The sequence below is a fragment of the Ailuropoda melanoleuca genome, chromosome 4 (genome assembly GCF_002007445.2).
Source record: "Ailuropoda melanoleuca isolate Jingjing chromosome 4, ASM200744v2, whole genome shotgun sequence".
NCBI classification, from domain to species: Eukaryota; Metazoa; Chordata; class Mammalia; order Carnivora; family Ursidae; genus Ailuropoda; species Ailuropoda melanoleuca.
The window spans coordinates 94,708,838-94,732,787 of record NC_048221.1 but is presented as its reverse complement, the minus strand read 5'-3'; the positions used below and the strand labels follow the sequence as shown (position 1 = coordinate 94,732,787).

At 37.3% G+C, this 23,950-nt stretch overlaps 1 protein-coding gene across 1 annotated transcript in view; it reads left to right on the top strand.

The window, feature by feature from the left end:
• Positions 1-23,950, top strand: part of EXOC6B (exocyst complex component 6B) — a 569,711-nt gene that overhangs the window by 364,707 nt on the left and 181,054 nt on the right. Inside the window, exon 19 of the mRNA XM_034657278.1 lies at positions 20,176-20,353. Coding sequence (XP_034513169.1) covers positions 20,176-20,353 — 178 coding nt within the window. The remainder of the gene's footprint in view (positions 1-20,175; positions 20,354-23,950) is intronic.

Sequence of the window (23,950 nt, the reverse complement as noted above, 5' to 3'; positions counted from 1 at the left end):
CATTCAGATAAAAGAAGCCACAATTAATTTATGTTTTTAGACAATCACAAAAATGTGGAAAATGTCCATCAAGAACCATTGAACCTGTCTCTGTAAACCAGTTTGGGGAACTCTGATCTGTGACATACACTTGTGACCTGACTGCTTGAATTAACAAGAGTTGTCTCTGGGAATGATACCAGGAAAATGGTGGAGTAGGCAGCTCCAAACTCTTATCCCTCCACAAAAACATTGACCAAATGAATTCTGAGTCAAGACAAAGGCAGTCTTGGGGTGCCTGGGTGGCTCAGCTGGTTAAGCGTCTGCCTTCGGCTCAGGTCATGATCCTGGAGACCCAGGATCGAGTCCTGCATCCGGCTCCCTGCTCAGCAGGGAGTCTGCTTCTCCCTCTGACCCTACCCCCTTTCGTGCTCTCTCTCTCATTCTCTCTCTTTCAAATAAATAAATAAAACCTTAAAAAAAAGAAAAAAGAAAAAGAAGGAAAAGGCAGTCTGATAACAGTAGGAAATCTGTGTGGTGATTTTACTTGCCTCTTACCCACTTTCTCACTAGCATGTTGGTAGTTTTGAAGCAGTAGCAACCATGTTCATGAATGTGGGTCCCCGTTTACTGACTGCAGAAGGATCAGAGCATATCTTTAATGCAAATTATTGTGAATATTTCTTCTAACCTGTCTGTGGGCTACCTCATGCTCAAATTATCCCAGTTTTCTCAGCAGAAACTTTGCAGAACAGAAGGCAGTATGTTTGTATGTTCAAAGTGCTGAAAGAAAAAAAAGCCTGTCAACCAAGAATTCTATATTTGGCAAAACTGTCCTTCAAAAATGAAGTAGAAATTAAAACGTGTCTAAATAAACAAAAGCTGAAGGAGTTCATCCCTACAAGAAATGCTAAAGGGATTCCTTTAAATGAAGTTTAAATGAAAGGGCGCTAGACAGTAACTTGAAGCTATATGAAGAAATAAAGATATCCAGTAAAGGTAAATACATATAAGAATCAGTATTTTGGGGGGGGGGTTATATCTCTACTTTGTGTTCTTACTTGATTTAAAAGACAAATGCATAAAAAGAATTACAAATGTATCTTACTGAGTACACAATATGTATAAATGTATAGAAATGTTGTAATTTATGGCAACTATAGATAACCTAGATGAAAAGGACAAAATTCTAGGTATACACTTTATCTAAACTGGCTCCAGAAGAAAGAGAAAATTGTAATAGACTATATGATAAGTAAAGAGATTGAATCAGTAATAAAAAACCTCTCAACCAAGTCTAGGACCAGATGGCTTCACTAGTGAATTCTACCAAACATTTAAAAGGAATTAATACCAATCCTCCATAAATTCTGTCAAGAAATATAAGAGCAGGGAACACTTCCTAACTCATCCCATGAGACCAGCATTAACCCTGATACCAAAGCCAAATAAAGACATCACAAGAAAAGAAAATTACAGACCAATATCCTGCATAAATATATAAGAACAAACCCTCAACAAAATACTAACAAAGTGAATCCAGTAATATTGAAAGTATTGTACACCCTGATCAACTGGGGTCTTAATGTGGGAATGCAATACTGGTCCATCATAAGGGAAGCAATCAGGTAATACACTACATTAATGAGTGAAGGAAGAATACTACATTATCATTTCAACTCTCACAAAAAGTGACCTTAAAAAATCCAACACCCTTTTGTGGTAAAAACACTGAGACAACTAGGAATAGAAAGGAATATTTTCTTTTTTCCTTTAATTACTTGTATTTGTACTAGAATGTTTCTAGATGTGGGACTCTTCTTATTTTATTTGACACTCATAGAGCTTCTTGGATTTGGAGCTTAATGTCCCTCATTAGTTTTGAAAAATTCCCAGCCAGGATCTCATCAACTATTTTTTTCTGTCCAATTCTTTCTTTTTTCACTTTCGTCCTAGGACTTTAGTTACATTAGCTCTATTAAAAATATATTAGATTTTTTACTGTGTTTCATACATTTCTTATAATATTTTCTGTTTTGTACATCCGATTTTCTTTCTTGGAGTCTGAATATTTGGTTGGACCTATCTTCTAGTAAATTAATCCTCCTGCTATATCTAATATGTCATTAAAATATCTTTTGAGTTCTCAGTTCCAGGAATTGTGTTTTTCAGTTTAGAATTTTTATCAGTTTTCTATTGATGGATCTTTGGTCTAAAAGTATCTATCTTGTTACCATTTTTGTAAACATTATTTCATACAGTAATTATAATATCTGAATTACCCAAGGGTTTTTGTTTTCTGTTTTTTATCATGCTTTGCCCCACCCCTCTCATGATCTGTTTCTGTCATTTGATACTTCTGATAATTTTTTTATGTTCCGGACCATGTATTCTTGCTGCAAAGTGGGCTATCCTTAAGACTTTGTAAAGATTAGTCTGTTTGGGGCTTACACGTAATCATAAGGTATAGTCCTGCTGGAATCTCAGCTTGAATCCTGGGCTCTTTGCCAGGGCCCTTCCTCCTTGGTGGACCTGGATCTCTAAACTTCTGCCTAACCCCATGAGAGTGCTTAAATTCTGCTTGGCTTTTTCACCTCTTGGCAGTTCTTCCTGATTGTTCTTTCTGTTTCATTCCCCCTTTACAGTTTAGGATTAAGTAAAAGCAAACTATACAGAGAATGTCAATCTCATTTCTCTGCAGTACACTTTCCTCCAACATCATCTTATTCCCTAATTTTGACTGTCTTTGTTTTGGGGGGCCTGGAATAAGAGTGTTGAATCCATTATTGTTTGACTCCACGTGATTGAGCAGGTCCAGTTTTTTTTCTTAGCCTCCATGCCCCCATGTTGGGAATATGTAAATTCCCTAAGGGGAAGAAACACTGGAGAAATTCCGAGTCACCTCAGTGTTTAACTTTTCTCTTTTGTTTCCCTGAATCTTTGTGTCCTCCGTTGTTCTCTGATGCCTTCAAACAGCTGTTTTTATTTTGTTTTGCTTGTGTTTGTGGGTCTTGGTGGAAAGATTTGTTTTATATCAGCCACATTGTCATTGGAAGGCTCCTAAGTTTCTTTTTATCTGTAGATACGCTTCATTTTTTTAATGCTTTGTCGATTATTTGTTAAAGAAAATCAACTACTTATCTTACAAGATTTCCCATGGTACATCTCTGTGATGTCACTAAACATGGTCCTCTGTGCTATTTTCTTTAGTTGATGGTTAAATATTGATGTAATTTTGACAAAAATACTTTATAAATGCTTAGTTATATTTCTAATTGCATTGAGTTGGGAGCCTCAAAATGTCTAGTTTTCTCTGTTTTTGTGATGTTAAGAATTAATCCATGAGTTCATTTTAATTTGCATTTGTGTCAAACGGTAAATAAATGTATGTGTTTAACTTTGTAAGAAAGTGCCAAATGGTCTTTGATGGTAGCTGTGCCATTTTACGTTTGAAAACCCAATGTGTGAAAGTTGCAGTTGCTCAAAATTCTTATCAACATTTGGTATTGTCATCTTTTTTATTAATTTTAGTCACTCTAATGAGAAGGTACTGGCATTTTTTGTGGTTCTATCATTTCTCCAGTACCTCCTGGAGCACCTTTCATATGTTCATTGGCTATTCATGGATCTTCTTTTATCAAGTGCCTATTCAAATCTTTTCCCCATATTTTACATTGGGCTATTTTTCTTCTTATTAAGTTGGAAGAGTATTTTATATATTCTGGATACCAGTTCTATTTCAGTTTCTATATTCACTTCTATCTATATCCTGAATCCTTGGCCTTGCATTGTGTCCTGCCTAAGAAATCCTATACTCTGAGTTCTAAAAGCTCAGTATTTTTTCTAGAAGATTTGTAATTGTGACTTTTTTTGTTTGGGTATACAATCCATTTAGGTATTTTCTTCTATAAAGCAGAATGATGAAAACAGCTGATGTTTATGTTTAGGCATATGGCTCTCCATTTGTTCAAGCACCAGTGCTGAAAAGTTCTTTAAGACTGCATTGGACATTATCCCATTTACTGATTAGAAGACATTTCCTGACCACAACACACAAGGTTCAATATATATCCATGTTATTACATTGCTCCTCAGGCCTCACTTACCATGATAATTTTTTTCTGGTTGATCTGTCAAAGTTTCAGTGTATTCTGTCAAGATCTCTTACTATCATTGTGCTATCTGTGGTTTTTGTTACTTTCCCTGTTCTACAGTTTTTTTAATGCATTCTCAGGCAATTTTATGTGTTGTGTTAGAGCTTGTGGCAGTGAGATCTTCATTTTAGACTGCTGATAGGAAATGACTGTTTTGTTTAGTAACATTTGCCTTGACTGCCTCCTCTTTTACATTTGCTTTTTCCTTATATGCCTTTACCCATTATTTTATCTGTCAGTTTCATCAACTTTTTTGTCTCACCTTTGTCTTTTAATAAGATAATTTAAATGATATACAATTATTGTGCTGTTTATTTGGTTATAAGTGTGTAGTTTTGTTCTTTCTCTTTTTAAAGTTACTTTTGTTTCCTTCGTTTTGGTGCATATGCCATATATTTTAGTCTTGCACATCCTTAGGGCTTTGAAGAACGTAAATCCCCGGGACACCTGGGTGGCTCAGTTGTTTAAGCAACTGCCTTTGGCTCAGGTCATGATCCCGGAGTTGCAGGATCCAGTCCTGCCTTGGGCTCACCCTGCTCAGTGGGGAGCCTGCTTCTCCCTTTGACCTTCCCCCCTCTCGTGCTCTCTGTCTCTCTCATTCTTTCTCTCTCAAATAAATAAATAAAATCTTTAAAAAAGAAGAAAAACATAAATCCTTTCATTTTTTTCAAAATATCCTTTAACTTATAATTCTCTAAGTGTTAGAATTAGTGTGAAAAGTTTTATTTGTGACATATTTAATATAAATTGTTATTAACACATTTTCATTATCTCCCTCTTCCTCTCCTATATTTTTAGTATATTTCAGTGTTCTAGATCAAGAGTATTATTATTATTATTATTACAGCATTATTTTCTGTATTATGTCTTTTTCTAACAGTAAATACTCAAATTTACATTCAGTTTTAAGACAACTTTTAAATTTATCTCACTTTCAGTTAGTTTCCTTGCTTTAGACCATGGCTTTCACAATGCATATCTTTAAGTAAAGATATTTGTTTCATATTTTATGAGGCCTTCCACATATTTCACGATGTTTTCTTATCTTTTAGCTTGATTAAAATAATTTTTATGTCACTTTTTTCCTTTGATACTCTACTTGTTCCACTGTCATCTATCTTTTAATGTTGCAGTAGAGAAGTCTGATTTTGGTTAACAACCCAATTTTCTACCTGAGTGCTTGTACTTTTCTGTAAATATTTTTTCCTGATACGTTGATTATTCTTTTTTTTAAGATTTTATTTATTTTTTTTAGGGTGGGGGAGAGAGGGAGAGGGAGAAAGCGTCTTAAGCAGACTCTGCACTGAGCATAGAGCCCAATGTGGGGCTCGATCTCATGACCCTGAAATCATGACCTGAGCTCTGAAACCAAGAGTCAGACACTTAACTGACTGTGTCACCCAGGCACCTCTATATTGATTATTCTTAACGTTTCATTTTTTTCTTGGCTTCCCTTTACAAACATCAGTTGATCTGATGCTAACTTTATCTTCTGTGTTCAAATTGATCATCTTTCTATTACTTTTAGCTTCATACCAAGTTCTGGGAGAATGTCTCATGTTTGTCTTCCACATAACTTGGTTAATTTTCCATAGCATAAATCCTGCACTTACTCCCTCTCATATAGAACTCAATTTGGCTTCTGTGCTTTTGGTAGCCTTATAACCCTTTTATCTTATCCATTTTTCTTTATATTTCCTGTGGACTTTTGGATTTATCATGTTATTTCACCTCACACTATTTTCTCCTTATTGTTTTATGCTCCTCTTTTACTAGAAATTATTTATTTTATCTTTTAGATAATGATACCAGCGAATTTCTTGAAAGTTTCCTTTTCATCCTCTAAAACATAATTTTCTGAGGCTTGAGAATTCTATGAGTCTTTTAGATGCTATATTAGTCAGGATTCTCCAGAGAAACAGAACCAATAAGGTGTGTGTGTGTGTGTGTGTGTGTGTGTGTGTGCGCACGTGTGTGAGAGAAAGAGAGAGAGAGAGAAAGGTTATTATAGGAATTGGACCATGTGATTTTGGCTTCTGAGGAGTCCTAAGATCTGCGGTTGTTAAGCTGGAGACCCAGGAAGTTTGTGTAAGTTCTGGAGTGAAAGCCTGCAGGCTCGAGACCTAGTAAAAGCTGTTTTTAGTTCAAGTCCGAAGGCTGGGAAAGACTGATGTTCCAACTCAAGGCACTTAGGCAGGAGTTCCTTCTTACTCATAGGAGGATATGCCTATTGTTCTGTTCAGGCCTTCAACTAATTGAATGAGGCCCACCCACATTAGGGAAGGGAATCTGCTTTAAAGTCTATTGATTTAAATCTTAAGCTCATCTAAAAATACTCTCCCAAACATACCCGGTATAATGTTTGACCATGTATTGGGTACCTTGTGACCCAGTCAAGTTAATACATAAAATTAACCTTCACAGATTGCTATACCCCCCTTTTTTTTCATTTTGTGGCATTTTTACTTGTGCTATGTGCTAGTATTTTATTTTCCTATTTGACCTCAGATATAGTTCTTTACACATTGTATCCTTGTCAAAAAACAAAGAGAGTAGACAGCTTTTCATCCTTTTCTCTGCCCCATTTAATGGCAGTCTCATCCCTTTCCCAAATGATTCGTGTGTGTAATGATATGCATGTAAATCTCTTCTCAGATTTCCTGATTCTGCTGGCTTTTAAGTTACCAGTTATTACAGCTAATCAACTTCAGTGGTTTTCATACTTAAGAGTGTATTTTCTCACATAATAACAACTCCAGAAATTATCACATAGAGGCTCAAGAATGTCAGGGCTAAGGCATTCATAACCTCTTGACCTTTTTCTCAAGGCTTCAAGGTAGCTGTAGAAATTTAGCCATTATACCGTATTTAGACAGCAGAAAGGAGGGAGCAGGCAAAAGGGTTTCTGAAGATATTTCTGCTTTCAAATCATTTGCCTTCTGTATCTGACAAGAGGCTGAGAAACATAATTATTCTGTTGGTATTGCCAAGGATTATTTTGTTAATGTGGAAGGGAGCGGGGGTAACGAATAGGTAACTAACACAGTCTGCGTGTAGTTTTTGAGTGGAGGTGTTATCTTCCTGTGACCATTGTCTGCTTCTCTAAAAATTTTCTAAACTTGTGGAGTACAATATAAACGGTCAACTTCTAGCATGTCCTGTTACAGAGATTCTTCAAGTTCTTGTTCTTTGCTGACGGGACTGTGCCTCTGAGATTGTTTTATACTTCAACGGTTTTCCTTAAACTATAGCTTTATGCCATCTCTTCAAGATATACAGCTTCTGCTTAAATTTAAGAAAGAATCTGGGTGGCTGGGAGTAGTTGAGGGACTCACGAGGAATAGGGAGAACCATATCCTTAATGGCCAGGAGTAGCAAGTATAGAGAGGAACAGCTGCCTAGTTCTGTATTATGTAATGCTCAGGGTTTCTGAGATCAAGGGATAGATGGTAGAAGACTTAGGGGGGTAATCAGAAGGGGGAATGAAACATGAGAGACTATGGACTATGAGAAACAAACTGAAGACTTCAGAGGGGAGGGGGTGGGGGAATGGGATAGGCTGGTGATGGGTAGTAAGGAGGGCACGTATTGCATGGTGCACTGGGTGTTATACGCAACTAATGAAGCATCGAACTTTACATCGGAATCCGGGGATGTACTGTATGGTGATTAACATAATATAATAAAAAAAATCATTATAGAAAAAAAAAAGAATGTTTGCTACCCCACATTCTGAATTCTAGGAACATTTTTCTTAATGCAGCTTCTACGTCCTACTTAGCATAACTTGATGAAGTTTTTTCAATCTTGGTTTGAGCATTATTGTGGTGTCTCATCTTTTTCTGGCTCTTTTCTGTTGGGAGTGTTTGTAAAAAGCTATACTGAAGGGCTGTTAGCCAGGCGATCTTTATTCAGTGGGTATTTATTTTAATAGCCATTGGGTTTCATTACCTTTTAATGAGTTCTTTGATAGTAAGTTCCTTAATTAACAAGGCAGTCTTTCAGGTTTCCTCTTTTCTAATTGTTAACATATTTTGGTGCTTTCCCACAGATACACTGTGATGAAAAGTTTCCTCTTTACAGCTCCTGTAGGGCCATTCAGAAGGGAAGAGGATGGGGAGGGGGAGAATATGCAGCATGCTTCCTTAGAATGGAAACGGTTTAAGAGCATTTGCTCTCCCAAACTGAGACTGAGTGAAATATTCGTATTTCATGCTCAATTTCCTATGACTGGAGTAACTCAGAGTGGATTTCTACATGTCTGAAAGTTGACTGAATCCAGCTCACATTAGAATTTGTATGTTGAATTTTTCTATAACCGCCTCTCAGGAATTGTGGAATATTTAATTCTGCCTGGGACCCAAATAAATTTTCATTTAAAAATTTCCTTGAGCTATCTGCAATATTCCTCCCAAAGATAAAAACATTTTATAATAAACTACCCACCACTCATTGAGGCCCTCATATGTGCCAGATACTGTACTGGTCTCTATATTCTATTATCCCATTTATTGCATAAATTTCTGCAAGGTTGATGTCATTATTTCCACTTTACTGATGAACAAGCTTAGTCTAACCGAGATTAAACAACTTTTCTAAAGGTCACGTAAGTGATAGGGCCGGGATTTGAACCTAAATTAATATGAACCAAAGTCCTTTGCTCTTTTCTCCATGTATCACTTCCACTCTAGTCCTGTCTTGTTTTCACTACCACTTACCATAAAATGGACATGGTGGCTCAGGCACTGTTCTCCCATAGTAAGATTAATTAGAGAGCTAATGAAATTTTTGTAAAGAAGATCTTAAATGATTTCCCTCAGAGAAATCTAAGGTTTTAAATATTCTGAAATGAAGTATTTGTATTGGCAGAAAATAATGAACCAGAGCACCTACAGGATACGTCAGCTCAAAAAAGCAGAAAAGAAACTCAGGCTAATGAGGTGTTTGGGAGGAGAAATGCTCTTATTTAGGGTATTGACCAGTTAGGAACTGAGTAATAAGTTGTATGTGGAAGTTAAAAGCGACTGGCTGGCAGACAGTCAGGCGTCTGTACCATTGTGTTTTGTAAACTTTCTCCTATGGCTGTGGTGTGTTTTTTCCAAGCCCACTTAATTTTTTATGAGGTTTGTAAAGGTCTTGAATAAACAATTGAGATTTTAGAGGTTTTCCTGGAAGCTTTGCTTAATATTTTAATATGCTCTGCTTTGTCACATTATTAAATAGCTTATTGGAAAGTTTGAAAGAGAGTGTTTCTTTTTTCTTCTCTCTTTTTCCTATTTTTCTTTCTCATTCCATTTAAAAAATTTTGATCTAGCAGTTAAATATCAAAATTCGATATAGTTTTTAGCTGATTCTTTCTCTTCTTTTTATTTTAACTTGATACCTTTACAGATCACCCTTGGATTGGGAATCAGCATCTGGGAGGCTCCCACTTAAAATTCACTTCAAGTGAAACTACATTTTAGAGGATATATCTTGAAATGAAGCCAGTGATTGTAAATGTAGGTGGGAAGAAAGGATGGGAGAAGGAGAGCAGGGGAATTGGATAGGGTCAGAAAACAGGAACTAATAGAACTCTGGAGATTACCTCATTGTGACCTTTTGCTCATTAATATTTGAATCCGATTCTTTGGCATCTTGGTTGCTGTCTGGTGAAATGTCAAGCATGGCAAAGACTGAATTACCTTCAAAGACATTTCTGTGTTAATGAGATGACTTGATGAAGTTGACCTTTAACCTGAACAGGAATTGAGGAAAGAGAAAGGAAGAGTTTTTATTTCTCATTATGAGGACTTCTTATTCTATGGAGGTTTGTGTAGTAATAATTGTTATTTGTAGAGTACTTTATATGACCTCATTTCAAATTGGAAGCCACTTGAAAACATTTCCATGTTGTTGTTATTGGGATGTAATGAAGGTCACCCAGAAAATCCTACCACTTTTGTGAAGCCTTCTCTGACTGTTTTGGCCTCATACGGTTTCTTCTAAAATCATATAGCACTTGGAGTTTATTCTGCTCAATTTAGCACTTAATTGCATGTTCTCCGTGATTTGCTTCAGAACGGGAAGTACGCTTTCCACATTTTTGCATGACAGAATTTTTTTGGTTAAAAAGAAGAAAATCATATGGCTCTATAAAAGGTGTAAACGGTTAGTAAAATATTATGAACTCATAAAATACTTACATTTTAAGCAAATATACTCAATGTCTTGTCAACTATTTTCCATATTCAGGATCAGAGGAATAAAAATTAAGGTAATCATAAGACATTTCCTGAGTACTTAATATAAGCCAGGTACTGTGGAAAATGCTACATAGGAATTCTTTTTATTTAACCATTATAACAGTCCTATTTTGCAGATGCCAAAACTGAGGCAAAGATTAACGTCAGTCTAGGGCATTGTATTTAATGTCTATTTTCATTAAACCACATATCTGTAATTTGTCTATTTACTTTTATATAGTTTTCTATTTGTTTGTTTTTGCTCTTAACACTGTTTTGGTGTATGGCAGTAGAATATACAAGTCAAGGTATTTGCTGATGTTTTTGTTGTTTTGTAATGGGTGTGTACTAATTAACTGGCTATACCTTTTATCCTTTATTGTGAATTTGAGCTCATAACACCCATATATGAATGCATTTTCTTTATAAAGCAAAAATGTTTGCTAAGATGATAATGGAAATCAAGACTAGGGCATATGAAATTATTGGCCAAGGAGAAATTCTTTAAATGGCTAGTATAGTTTTCTCTGGTTGATATATATTGGTAAATTAAAAAGATTCTTTTTGGGTTCTAGTAGTGATCTCATAGCTCATATCAGACTTCTTTTCTAGTTATAAAAATTTTTATGTTTATATTTGCATATTTGTATATTTATATACAAAATATAAAACCAGAGAATTGTCATTAAAAAAAATGAAGGGATCAATGCTTGGGATGTAAATAACAATTGGTTTGAAAGAAACAGGATACTAAAGAAGAAAGAAACACAGAGAAAGAACTCCCCAAAATGTCTTTATAAAATTCCCCTTCAGTTCCTGGCTAATTTCTAATCTTCACATGAAGAGGGCACACTCTAGAGCTGTAGAAGACATCAGCTGCTGCAATTCTAATAGCTGAGCAAATATTCTGGAGTTGCACAGCAGAGACTTCAGGATTGGACCCATGGAGAGACCTGATGAGCACACATGGCCTTTCAGCTTAAACATCAGTAAAGCCATTTGCAGGGATTAAGGACAAGTTCCTAAGATAAAGGATGAAATTAAAATAGGCCCACTCTAACTTCAAAAACAAGCCTGACAAAATGAAAATGATCTGCTAATAATTTAACTGCCTGCCTAAGCAAAACTCAAAACTCTACTGAGGAAGATAAAATAATCTAGTGCCTCTAAAGCATCTTGTCTGCAACATATGGCATATGAAACAGAGTTTCTTAACATGATAATAAGCAGAAAACTGACCTGTAATCAAAAGTTAAAACAGTCAGTAGAAACAGATCATTAGATAATCCAGATATGCTGGGAGACAGAGATTTCAAAATAACTGATTAATGTGTTAAAGAAAACAAAAAGAAAGGACAATTAAAAAATTATTTGAACAGATATTAAAAATCAAATATGTGTTTTAGAATAGCAAAATACAGCATTTGTGGTGAAGAGCTCATTAATGTGAGCTCTTAAAAATGGATTAAACATGTTTAACAACAGACTCAACAAAGCAGAAGTCAAGATAGGTTACTCAAAGACCTATGGAAAACACCCAAACTTAAACACAGAAAAAAAGAATACAAATTTTACTCTAATTTTTAAAAATTGAATTGGGTATAAAAGAGAGATGGAGCACAGTCAAAAGATGTAGTATGTCTGTCTGTGGAGACCCAGAAGTAGAGGAGAGAATGAGAATTGTGCAGAGATTTTAATGTGTCTGCACTCAGTAGCAAATCTTCAACTGCATGAACAAAAGCTGACAGAACTTAAAGGATAAATAGATTCACAATTACAGTTGGTTATTTTAACACCCCTTCAGTAACCAGTAAAACAGGTACACAGAATACCAGTAAGGCTATAGAAGACTTGAACTGTAATATGAAACAACTTGACTTAATTGACATTCCACCACCAACAGCAGCGTTTTTTTTCCTAGTGCACGTGCAACATTCCCTAAGCTAGAGCACATTCTACACCATAAAACAAGTCTCAATAAATATAAAAGGAATAAATTTTTACCGACTCTGTTTACCATCTGCAACAGAAATAACTTAGAAATCAATAACAGACATGTTTATGTAATATACCCTGCTTAGACATAACATATCTTTTTATGTGATGCTGGATTTGATTTGCTTATTGTATTGAAATTGTGTATGTGTGTTTATGCAGGATGTTGGTTTATAGTTTTCTGTTCTTGTATCATCTTTGCCTTTGAGTTTGCCATCAGGGTAGTACTGGTCTCATAAAATGCGTTTTAGAAATGTTTTCTCCCCATCTCTATTTTGTGAAAGGTTTTGTCTAGACTTGGTTTCATTTCTTCCCTTAATACTTGATAGAATTCACTAGGGAAATAATCAGAGTCTGGAGTTTCTTCATTGGGAGGTTATAAAATATAAATTCAGTTTCTTTATTAAAAATAAGCTTATTTAATGTGTGTGTGTGAGAGAGAGAATCTCAGGAGATACGGAAAAGCATTTAGCAAAAATGGACACCTTTTCAAAAAAAAAAAACAACAACAAACAACTTCTCAGCAGACAACTCTAGTCTTATTTAATCTAATAAAAGAGTATCTGTGAAAACCTACAGCTAACATTTTACTTAATGGTAAAACTGAATGTTGCAAAATGGCAAGTAAAAGAAATACGAAGTGTGCTAATTGAAAGAGGCAGAGAAGGAAATTTTTTTTCTTTTTAAAAAAGATAACACCATTGTCTATGTAGAAAATTCTAAGGGAGTTTTTTTTAAAAGGCAATAAAAATAAGTTTAGCAAGATCACAATACAAGGTCACTATGCAAAAAACAGGTCTCTTTCTTTTTTTAAAAGATTTTGTTTATTTATTTATTTTAGAGAGAGGGTGAGCACACCAGCACAAGCACAAGCAGGGGTGGGGGGGCGGAGGGGCACAAGAGGAGGGAGAGAGACTCTCAAGCAGAACCCTGCTCGGGGCTTCATCTCACAACCCTGAGATCGTGACCTGAGCCAAAACCCAAGAGTCAGATACCTAACCAACTGAGCCACCCAGGTGCCCCAAAACAGGTCTGTTTCTGTGTACTAATAAAGAGGAATTAGGATCTGAAATTAAAAATCAACATTGTCTACAACATCAAAAACCAGGAAGTAGTCTGTAACAAAGAAAATATGTGCTAAACTTGTGCACTCAAAACTGTAAAACATTACCAAGAAAAAAAAAATTAAAGAAGATCTAACTAAATAGAAAGGTATACTCTATTTATGGATGCAATATTATTAAAACGTCAGTTCTCCTAAAACTGATGTAAAGCACCTCTTCGCCACCAGGCTTCTGGGTGAGAATTAAACCCCAATGCCCTAAGGCATCCATGACATATAATGAAGTCACATTTCTTCTATGTATGTGGAATTGTACTAGCTATACCAGTCTTGAAGGAAATGAGTATAGATGCTAATAAGCTGATTTTAAGATTTATATGAAAATTCAAAAATCTAAAATAACTAAGACTATTTTGAAAGAGGGGAATAATGTTAGAGAACTTTATGCTGCCTGATTTCTATATTTACTGTAAAGCTTTAGTAAGTAAGAGAGTGAAGTATTGGTATAAAGTTTGACAAAAAGATCAAGGGAACAGAATAGGGAGTCTGATTTTCAACAAAGGTGCTTACACTGTATCACTATGTTGTACACTAATGTTGAATAACGTAGGGTACACTCTATTGAAACTAATATTACACCATATGTTGACTACCTGGAATTTAAATAAAAACGTCTAAAAAATAAATAAGAATATGTTTGACAGTCTCTACCTCCACTCACTACCCACATGGAAAATAAACTTGAGCAGCTACTTTTTAAGAGAGGATATCCATTTGACCAGTGGGCATATGAAAATATGCTTTAACAGAATGACTTATGAAGGAATGCAAATTGAGGCTACAATAAGATACCACTATGCATTGGCAAATTAGCATGAATTAAAAAGACTTACAATACCAAGTGTTGGAGAGGATATGGAACAACTTTCATAAATTGCTCATGGGAGTATGAAATGGCCCAATCACTCTGAAGAACTTTGACATTTTCTAATAAAATTAAATATATAACTACTCTGTGATCTAGCAAAGTATTTTTCCAAGGAAGATGAATATTTCCACTCAAAGACTTTATTTGTAATAGCCCCCAAATAGAAATAACCCAAATACGTACCAGTAGAACAAAATGAATAAACAAATGGCAATTTATTCAGACTCCTCAGCAATAAAAAGGAACAGACTGCAGATACATTCAGTAATAACATGGGTGAATCTCAAAAACATGCTGAGTGAAAAAAGTTAGGCACGCAAGAGGACTGTAGGATTCTCTTTATACGAAGTTCAAGAACAGGCAGAGGTAATCTATGGCGCTGTAAGTCAGAAAAGTTATCTCATGGTGTGCATGGATCTCCTGATTTGAAAAGGGCATGAGAAACTTCTGAGTTTATGGAAGTGTTCTGTATCTTGAGCTGGATGGCAGTTTTATAGGTTTTTACATATGAAAAGGTCATCAAGCTATATTCTTAAGATTTGCACATGTACTGTTTGTAATTATACCTCGATAAAAACATGCGTAGCAAAAAGTGTTTTTTAAAGATCTCTTGTGTTTCTTAAAGGGTGGCTGAGAATAAGAAAGTGAAGCAAATGGATAAGTCTCAGAACCAGGTTTACCGCATCTAGTAAATCCTCCTCTGACTTCTTCTTCCATCTACATCCTGAGTATATATTCCCAGTTTTCTTTGGGCTAGGCTTTTCTCTTTGGACTTCTTAATTTTTTCATGACAAGTTAGACAGGGGTTGTTTTCTTTTATTTTTTGTTACGGTTTTCTATTTTTGATTTCTGAGTGTTCACCATCTCATTGTAGGCTCTACCGATGGCTCAAATAACACTGCATGGGGTGTCCAGGATATTTTGACTGTCATCCTTGGGCCTCATTTTTTTTTTTTAGCTGTTGGGGAACTTTTGTTTGTCTAGAATGGGGATTTATGTGTGATCGTAATGAGTGAATATTTATACAGATTCTCTAATTGAATTTAAGAATGTTCTTTGGACAGGAATGTAAGACATGAATTCAGTTGTGGGAAAGTCTCCTTGGGGAGGATGTGTGATTTTTAAGGTAGTTTAAGTATAATACTGAAGTAAAAATTTGCTGTGGGATTTCTGCAGCACATGGGAACCAAAGTTCCAGGCATGGGTCCCAGATGACAGAAACATATGGGAAGATCCAGAGCTCTTCCGAATGTAACTTAATGTCCATCCTAAGGAAATAGGAGGCTTAGTGTTCTGGAATGAAGTGGCCTCCTCCAGAACTATGGGCTCTTGAGGAAAAAGGAACAAGGTAGCTTCCTTGTTCAGTGAAGGAAAGGACCTTAAAAATCAAGTTCCAAAAAATCAAGCTCCATGGAGCAGGCAGAAGTAAGACAAAGATCCATTTTAGAGGAAATGCCTACACTAGAGGTCAGAGTTGAAGGTTAAGGAAGCAGAGGCACCAGGTCTACAGAGAGAGGGAACAAATTATAGGGCGGCTTTACATTCTCACTGAGTAGTTTGCACTTGCCTTGCTCGATGAGTTTCTGTGTCTGAACTTTTCCCTGTTTCACAGTGAAATAATTCATTAAATAACTTGAGAAAGAAAAATTTGACAAACCAAAATGTGAGCAAGGGAGTGTTATTCAGGAAGCAGAAGCAAAAGAGAAAGTTGGTGTGAAAGGACAGCTCTCTTTCACAGCATAGCTCCTGGCACTCTGCATTTGTCTTACTTCGAAACTTGCTAAGATTATCCAGAGAAAGAGAAGTTTGGCTTTGGCCATTTGTAATAAGACAAGATCCTTGGTGATCTTGGACTCAGGGTCTGATCCCAGGACGTTGACAGAGAGCTGTGGTTGGAGTCCATTTTCAATACCTACTGTGAATTCAACTTTCTTTTGATGGAGAAAGGAGAAAAAACTTCTCGCTCAGTATCCTGGCCTTTCAGATTTGTGTGATTTGTATCTTCTTGTCCTCTTCGTTCCCTTTTCCCATGTCACAGAGCAACAGAGGTATGTAGCAGCTACCAAAGTCCCTTTACTGGGAAGCAGGGTCAAATGATTGTTAAGTCTTTTGAGTCTGACAGGGCTGTATTCACATCCTAGCTCCACCACTTACAAGATATAGTCAATAGCTTAACCCCTCTCTCCTCACATCTATAAATCTAAGATTAAATACCTCATGGGGTTCTTGCGAGAATCATGTGAGAATATTTTCAAAACATTTGGACATAGTCAACGCTCAATGAATTGAGGCAGCTGCTCTGGTGATAGTGGTAGAGACAGTGGTTGGAATTGATGGTGGTGATGCTTTCTCTAAGGTTTTCACTGCTATTCACTTGTGTACTGTGACATAACACTTAGTATTGTGTAATTGAAGTACATTGTAATTGAAAGTAATGAATACTGAACTTTATATCTTTGAAGGAGTCTGTAAGATTTCTGTACATTTGTGTTTTTTAAAAAAGATTTTGTTTATTTATTTGAGAGAGAGAGAAAGCCAGCATGGGCGAAACAGGGGTGGGAGAGAGGGCAGAAGGAGAGGGAGAAGCGGGCTCCCCATTGAGCAGGGAGCCCCACCCAGGGCTCCATCCCAGGACCCTGGAATCATGACCTGAGCCTAAGGCAGACGCTTAACCAACTGAGCCACCCAGGCTCCCCTCTATACATTTGTTTTAATTGAGTTTAGTTGTGTCTTTGTGTAAGAAAAAATGGATATATCTTCCCTTTTTGTAAAGAGAATCAGATACCTCTGAGATACAAAGTTAGGTATTAGTGTGTACCTACTTTGCACAATTTGGACGCCATAGTTTCTTTCCTTGCAAACCACATGCTTTTCGAGAAAATGTACATGCACGATATGACAGTTCAGTATATCACTCTGTATAAAGTATTATGATATAAGGAAGACAGACAGTAAATAGAGTTGGAGGTAGAAGGGATAATTTGAATTAGAGAATATGAATCTGGATATATTTTTGAAGTGTGTGAGTTGATTTGGTTACCAAAGTGTTACATGGTGGAAATCAGAAGAGTATTTTCATGGGTCTTGACTCATGCCAGTGATGGTTCTCACTATGGTCAGAAGACTGACTTTGAATTAACATCATGAATTTTCTCACCAGTTGACTCCTCTCCCTTTCCCAAACTTAAAAAAAAAAAAAAGTAATTGTAACTGAATTGAAAACTAGTGCGAACTATTTAAATGCTTTGGTAGTGGACTTTCAGTTCATTTAGGTGTTTGTCTTGGATTGTCTTGGAATATATAAATATAGAAGCATTGAGAGGCAACCTAATGTTGCCTATTGAGCTATTTATCAGACCTTGTGACTCAAATCACCACACATCCCAGGTTCCTTGTATGTTCAAAATATGGTGATAATTCTTAGCTCATTTTTCATCTTGTCTTGCATTCTATCTTTATTCTCGTGCATTGTACACTGGCACTATTACAGCTTCATAAGATACAGCCTAGATGTGATTAGGCTGCTTTGAAACTGTTCCTAGAGGTATCCAAAAGGCAGTTTTATGGGACATTTCATCAGCTTAGGTTTTCCTAAGTCCCAATTTCTTACCCTGTCCTAGAGATTTTGGCTGTGTTCTTAGAATCTGCTTTGTAATAAGATTACTTCATGAATAGGGTGTAACCACCAATTTTTATTGCATACTGTGTTGGTTGTTATTGCCTGAGTCTGTGTTTATCTTTTCTTAGAAAACCTATGGACACCGTGGTGGTAATGGAAACCGGAAGTGAAAAAGGGAATGGGTAGTGGACTGTGAATTAGCAAAGTTCCAAAATGCTTTCTAGAGCTGGCAAAATATTTTACAATGAAAACATTCATTTCTGAAATAATCATTTTTTTTTTGGAAATATATAATTAGCTTGAGGGGAAGTAGGGTGGAATTGGAGGGCGGTTAAATAACTCAGTATGTTAAGAGTAGTATAACGCACGATCATGTATAAGTGCATTTGGCTTTATTGATTGATACATACTGATCGGGACTTGAAAGCCAAGTCTGTGTTTCATGTTAATACATTAAGGTTAATAAGCCATTTACTATTTTGAGATGAATAATGGTCGGGAGGATCAACTAACTTACCCCACATTGCACAGCCAATAAGTGGTAGAGAATAAAAATTGGGACTTTCTGACTCTAAGCTATCTTATTTTCATTTTACCAGTCCAGTTTTGCTTCTCCTTGGCAATACATTTTGGCCGCTGAAACAGGCCTTTCAAATGCTATCTTCTTCAGCCTCTAGCTTCATTGGGCTTTTAGCTCTTTGATTTTCACAACATCTCTGTGTTCAGCTTGTCGGGTTCTTTAGGTATCTATCTTGGCCTAGATAATTATGTTTGGCTACCGTTAAAAAGAAGGCCACAGCCAATACTGAGTATTTGAAGAGTTGGCTCCTGAATTGCCACTATCTTACCTGTGTGGGCCTAATCTATGTCTTGGATGACCCACTAACCTTGTTATCATCTGGATCAGTTTTTGCTCAATGTTTCAGTGTAGGATAGTATAAGATTTACTACTGCTTTTTAGGTGAGGGTGTAGTGGAAAGATACAGATTTAGGACTGGGTAGAAATACCAAATAGCGTATGAGTTTGTCTAGATTTCTGAACTTCTTATATGTTGGCTAATTGAACTTAAATAAAAAAATAAATACATTTCTGAACTTCCCAGGAAACCTTAGTGTATTGATCTACAAGAAAAAAAGAATACCAACTTCTTGAGGTGATTCTGAGAACGAAAGGAAATAGCATAAGATGTTAGCTGCTTAAGTGTAGCACGTCTTGGGCATATGGTAATGCCCAAGAGATAGTTTTTTACCCTTTTCCGTGGCTTCTGATCTGCCCTGCTGTCTCTGGGCATCGGCTTTAGTCTTGTCCTCATTCCTTCACTCCACTCCTGCTCTCGCTGTTGAAAAGCCACAGACAGGGCTTCTCACAGCTTTGATCCTCCCCCTCTTATAACTGTTGACCTCTCTGGCTCTCCTTGGTGTGCTACCTGTTCCAGATCTCCAGTGGGTTTCACTGAAAGCAAGCCATTTAGGGGGAATTTCGTTTATAATGTAACTTCTTTCTCAGTTGGCCTGTACAGTACTCCCTAACTTAAGTATTTCCATTTGTTGTCTTATATCTTCCAGAGTGTGGATCTTCAGAAAATACAAAGAGAACCATGTAGATGAGGAACACTTTTTTGGGGGGATTTTATTTTATTTTTTTAAGTAATCTCTACACCCAAAGTGGGGCTTGAACTCACGACCCTGAGAACAAGAGTCGCATGCTCCACCGACTGAGCCAGCCAGGCACCCCTCAGTGTTCATTTTTGTTCTTAAAACAAAATTCATCCTTTTAATTTTTTTTCAGGAAATTTTAATTGTTCTTTCCATTTTTTTATGTGTTAAATCATAAAGCATTTTGGCTTCTAGATAAATTAAGGAATGGTGTTTACATTTGTTTTTTAAGAATTATAGTAATTTTGGAAGGGACTTTTTGAAATTTATTCTCTGCAGAAAAATTCCTTTTTAGTTTAATTAGGATTTTGAATATCATTTATCTGTTGTTGATTTGGAAAAAAAAGTGCTTCTTGACGAAATAGCTGTGCTTTATGAATTTTAGTTTAATGTTATAGCTACATAACTCATGATGATGAAGGTAATATTTAAGATGATTGCCACCAGGCACTGTTAATCCAAGACTATTGAATGGCGAGGATATCATGATGGAGAAAACCTTAAAGGAATCCCTAGAAAAATAAATTCTTGTACTTTTTGCTGGAATTTCATTTTAGTCCATTAACATGATGATTTACACTCTTACATTTCAGGGAAAGGTGGCCCAGACAGCATGTATGTCAGCTTGCAAGCATTTAGCCACATCCTTGATGCAACTTTTGCTGGAAGCTGAAGTAAGACAGCTCACTCTGGGAGCATTACAGCAGTTCAACTTGGATGTCAGAGAATGTGAACGTAAGACGGGGAACCATCCCTTTGCTTGTTTGTTTTCTGTGCATGTGTATTCAGTTCTATGAAAAAAAAATAAGGTTAGGTCTGTGGGGTCTTTGTTCCTGATGGAGTTGATGAATACCTGGGTGATAGAGACAACTTGAAGGGCGTGTAGAAATAGTCTACTAGCAAACTAATTTGAACACCCGAGGTGCCTGGGCCCCTGTGTGGAACAGAGATCTCTGGCCACAAACAAGTTTGCAATCTTGAGGGGGATATAAGGCAGACATGCATTTCATACACACCAAAGAAAACTTGATTCATCCAAAGACTTCAAAAGAATGCAGTTTCCAGCCACTTGTTTTATATTTTAAAACTATTTTACATCTTATCTGCAAACTTTTCTTCATCTAAAGAACAAATGTGTGTGCGTTTATCAGTCAGAGATATTTCTATTACAGGTAGAATCAGAAAATGTTTGACAGAGTGGTTTAAAAATAGGTTTTATTTTCCTTGGAGACAATGAGTTGCTATATTGATTTAGTTGCTCAGTGATGTCATCAAGGACTTGGGGTTCTTTTTTTTTTTTTAGTACAGTTGACACACAATGTTACATTAGTTTCAGGTGTACAACATAGCGATTCAGCTTCTCTATACCTTATGCTGTGCTCACCATAAGTGCAGCTCCCATCTGTCACCATGCAATGCTGTTAACAATATTGTTGACTGTATTCCTATGCTGTGCCTTTTATTCCCATGACTTTTCACTCTTTAACTGGAAACCTGTATCTCCCACTCCCTTTCACGCCTTTGCCCATCCTCCCACCCCCTCTCCCTCTGGCAACCATCAGTTTGTTCTCTGTATTTAAGGTCTGATTCTGCTTTTTGTTTGTTTATTCATTTGCTTTGTTTTTTAGATTCTACAGATGAGTGAAATTATACGGCATTTAGAGGACCTAGGCTTTTTTGTTCCCTCTCCTCTGCCGTACTTAGAGTGTGGACTTTTCTTCTTCATACATATTATTCCTTCTCATATTATATTATAGTCAGAAGAGACTGACATTCCCTCAATAAAATAAAAACAGAAATGCCATATGACCCAGTAATTCCGCTTCTAAGAATTTACCCGTAGAAAACAGAAACACTAATTTGAAAAGATATATGCACCCCTGTGTTTATTGCAGCATTGCTTACAATAGCCAAAATATGGAAACAACCTAAGTGTCCACAGATAGATGAATGGAAAAAGAAGATGTGATATATATCTACAATGGAATATTACTCAGCCACAAAAAAGACTGAAATCTTGCCATTCACAACAACGTGGATGGACCTAGAGAGTATTATGCTAAGTGAAAAAGGTCAAAAAGAAAAAGATAAATAACATGTGTTCACTAATGTGGAATCTAAAAAATAAAACAAAAAACCAGAAATAGACTCATAAATACAGAAAACAAACTGGTGATTCCCAGAGGGAGGGTCAGGGATGGACAAAATAGGTGATGGGGATTAAGAGGTTCAAAATTCTACTTAAAAAATAAGAAAGTGACAGAGGTGAAAATTAGAGCTTAGGGAGTGTAGTCAGTACTGTAGTAACTTTCTATGGTGGCATGGTGTAACTACACTTGTGGCGAGCATTTTGTAACGCATATAATTGTCTAATCACTATGTTGTACACCTGAAACTAATATAATATTGTATGTCAGCTAACTTAAATTTAAAAAAAAAGAAGAGGAGGAGACTTACATTCAAGACAGGAAAAAGAGGCCAGTGTCACCTATCCCTTTTTAGTTAAAAAAATTAAAACCTTTTCAGGAGACCCCTAACAAACTTTCCTGTCTGTCTCATTGGTAATAGAACAATTACGTGATCACCTCCAGCTCTAAGGGAGGCTCTGAGATTATCTGACAAAGTGACAGGGGGGCATCGTTATTGGGATAGTTGAGTCATCATAAATCATCCCCTTGGAGTTGAACACAAAATTAGTTCTGGTTAGGAAAAAGGAGGAAGAAATAAAGAGTGTTCTGGTGTTCATTGTGCCGTCAGTGAGAGGTGAAAATGAACAAAAATGCTATGACAACTTGAGTTTTTTTTTCTGATTCAAAGAAAATCAGTGGAAAATTCTAGAAGTCTGCTAATACTTCTTCTCCATTTTTTTTGTTTTTGTTTTTACTGCCTGTTGGTTTCCCTTGGTTGAGTTTTGATGGCTAGAAATTAAGGTTTTATTGGCTATGCTGTTTTTAATTAATTACTTACTAGAGACTTCCAGTTTCAGTCACCACAGAGTAACAGGTATCAGTGTTACCTTTCTGCCATAAACAACTGTAAAACTATAAAACTGGATAAATTCTTTTCATGTACTGGGGGCAGTAGACAGCACAAAGCTGTGATCTTTCAGAAAGCGGAAATGCATAACGTAAACTTGACATTCACACTCATTTTCTGTCTGGAGGGACTATCTGAACAGCTGCACAGGAAAGTAGAGCCCAAATTCAAAAGCAGGGTTTTACACTGAAAAAACAAAACAAAACAAAAAACAGAGATTGGCCCCAGGGCTGGTGAGGCAGCTGGGATTTGTGGGGCAGGATATGAGAGCAAGGAATCGTTTAGCTCTAGAAGTCTACATCGGAGAGCCCTTGAGTCTTTGGTTAAAAACTAAGTTGCTGGCTCGGAGTTAAGATGGAAGAGGAGTAGGGGACCCCATTTTCCGTCGGTCCCCTGAGTCGAGCTGGATAGGTACCAGACCGGCCTGAACATCCACAGAATCAGCCTGAGACGCAGGAAGATACATCTGGATCTCTACAAATGAACTTCTCCAGCACTGAGTATTGAGGAACGAAGCGGGGAGCCGTGAAACCGCGCACAGATATCGGAAGATAAATGGAAGGGGGAGGGAGCCGCCGCGTTCGGGCACCGGTAGGCAGTAGCCACCTGCACGGGGGAGCGGGCGGACTAGCACCCGCACAAGAGAGCAGACTGAAAACTTGAGCCAGGGAACGCGTGCGACCAGACTGAGGGCCGGAGCTCCGGAGCGCATGGGGGCGGCTGGCGGCTGGCGGTGTTAGAAACACAAAGGACAGACACGCGCCGGCCCTGGAAGTGAGGGCTGGGACGCCGGGTGTGGGGCATGCATCCCGGGACGCTGCAGGGTTGAGCAGCACCAACAGTAACAGAGTTAAAGTGGCCAGAACATCAGTGGAGAACCGTCCGCGATCCCTCTGTTCTGAGACAGAGGCTGAGATTCGGCCGCTGCTGCTCTCAGAAGAGGCATAGCAAACCGCCAGGGAAAGCCGCCAGAGAACAAAAGCCTGGAAATACCAGCTCACAGCGTGCCCATCCCCATCCCCCCTCCCAGGGGACACAGAGACTCTACCCAAACAGAGTTGTCTGAGTATCGGCGTGGCAGCCCCTCCCCCAGAAGGCAGGCTGAAAAATCAAGAAGCCCACATCCCGGGGCGCCTGGGTGGCGCAGTCATTAAGCGCCTGTCTTCGGCTCAGGACGTTATCCCGGCGTTCCGGAAACGAGTCCCTCATCAGGCTCCTCCGCTGGGAGCCTGCTTCTTCCTCTCCTACTCCCCTGCTTGTGTTCCCTCTCTCGCTGGTTGGCTCTCTGCCACATAA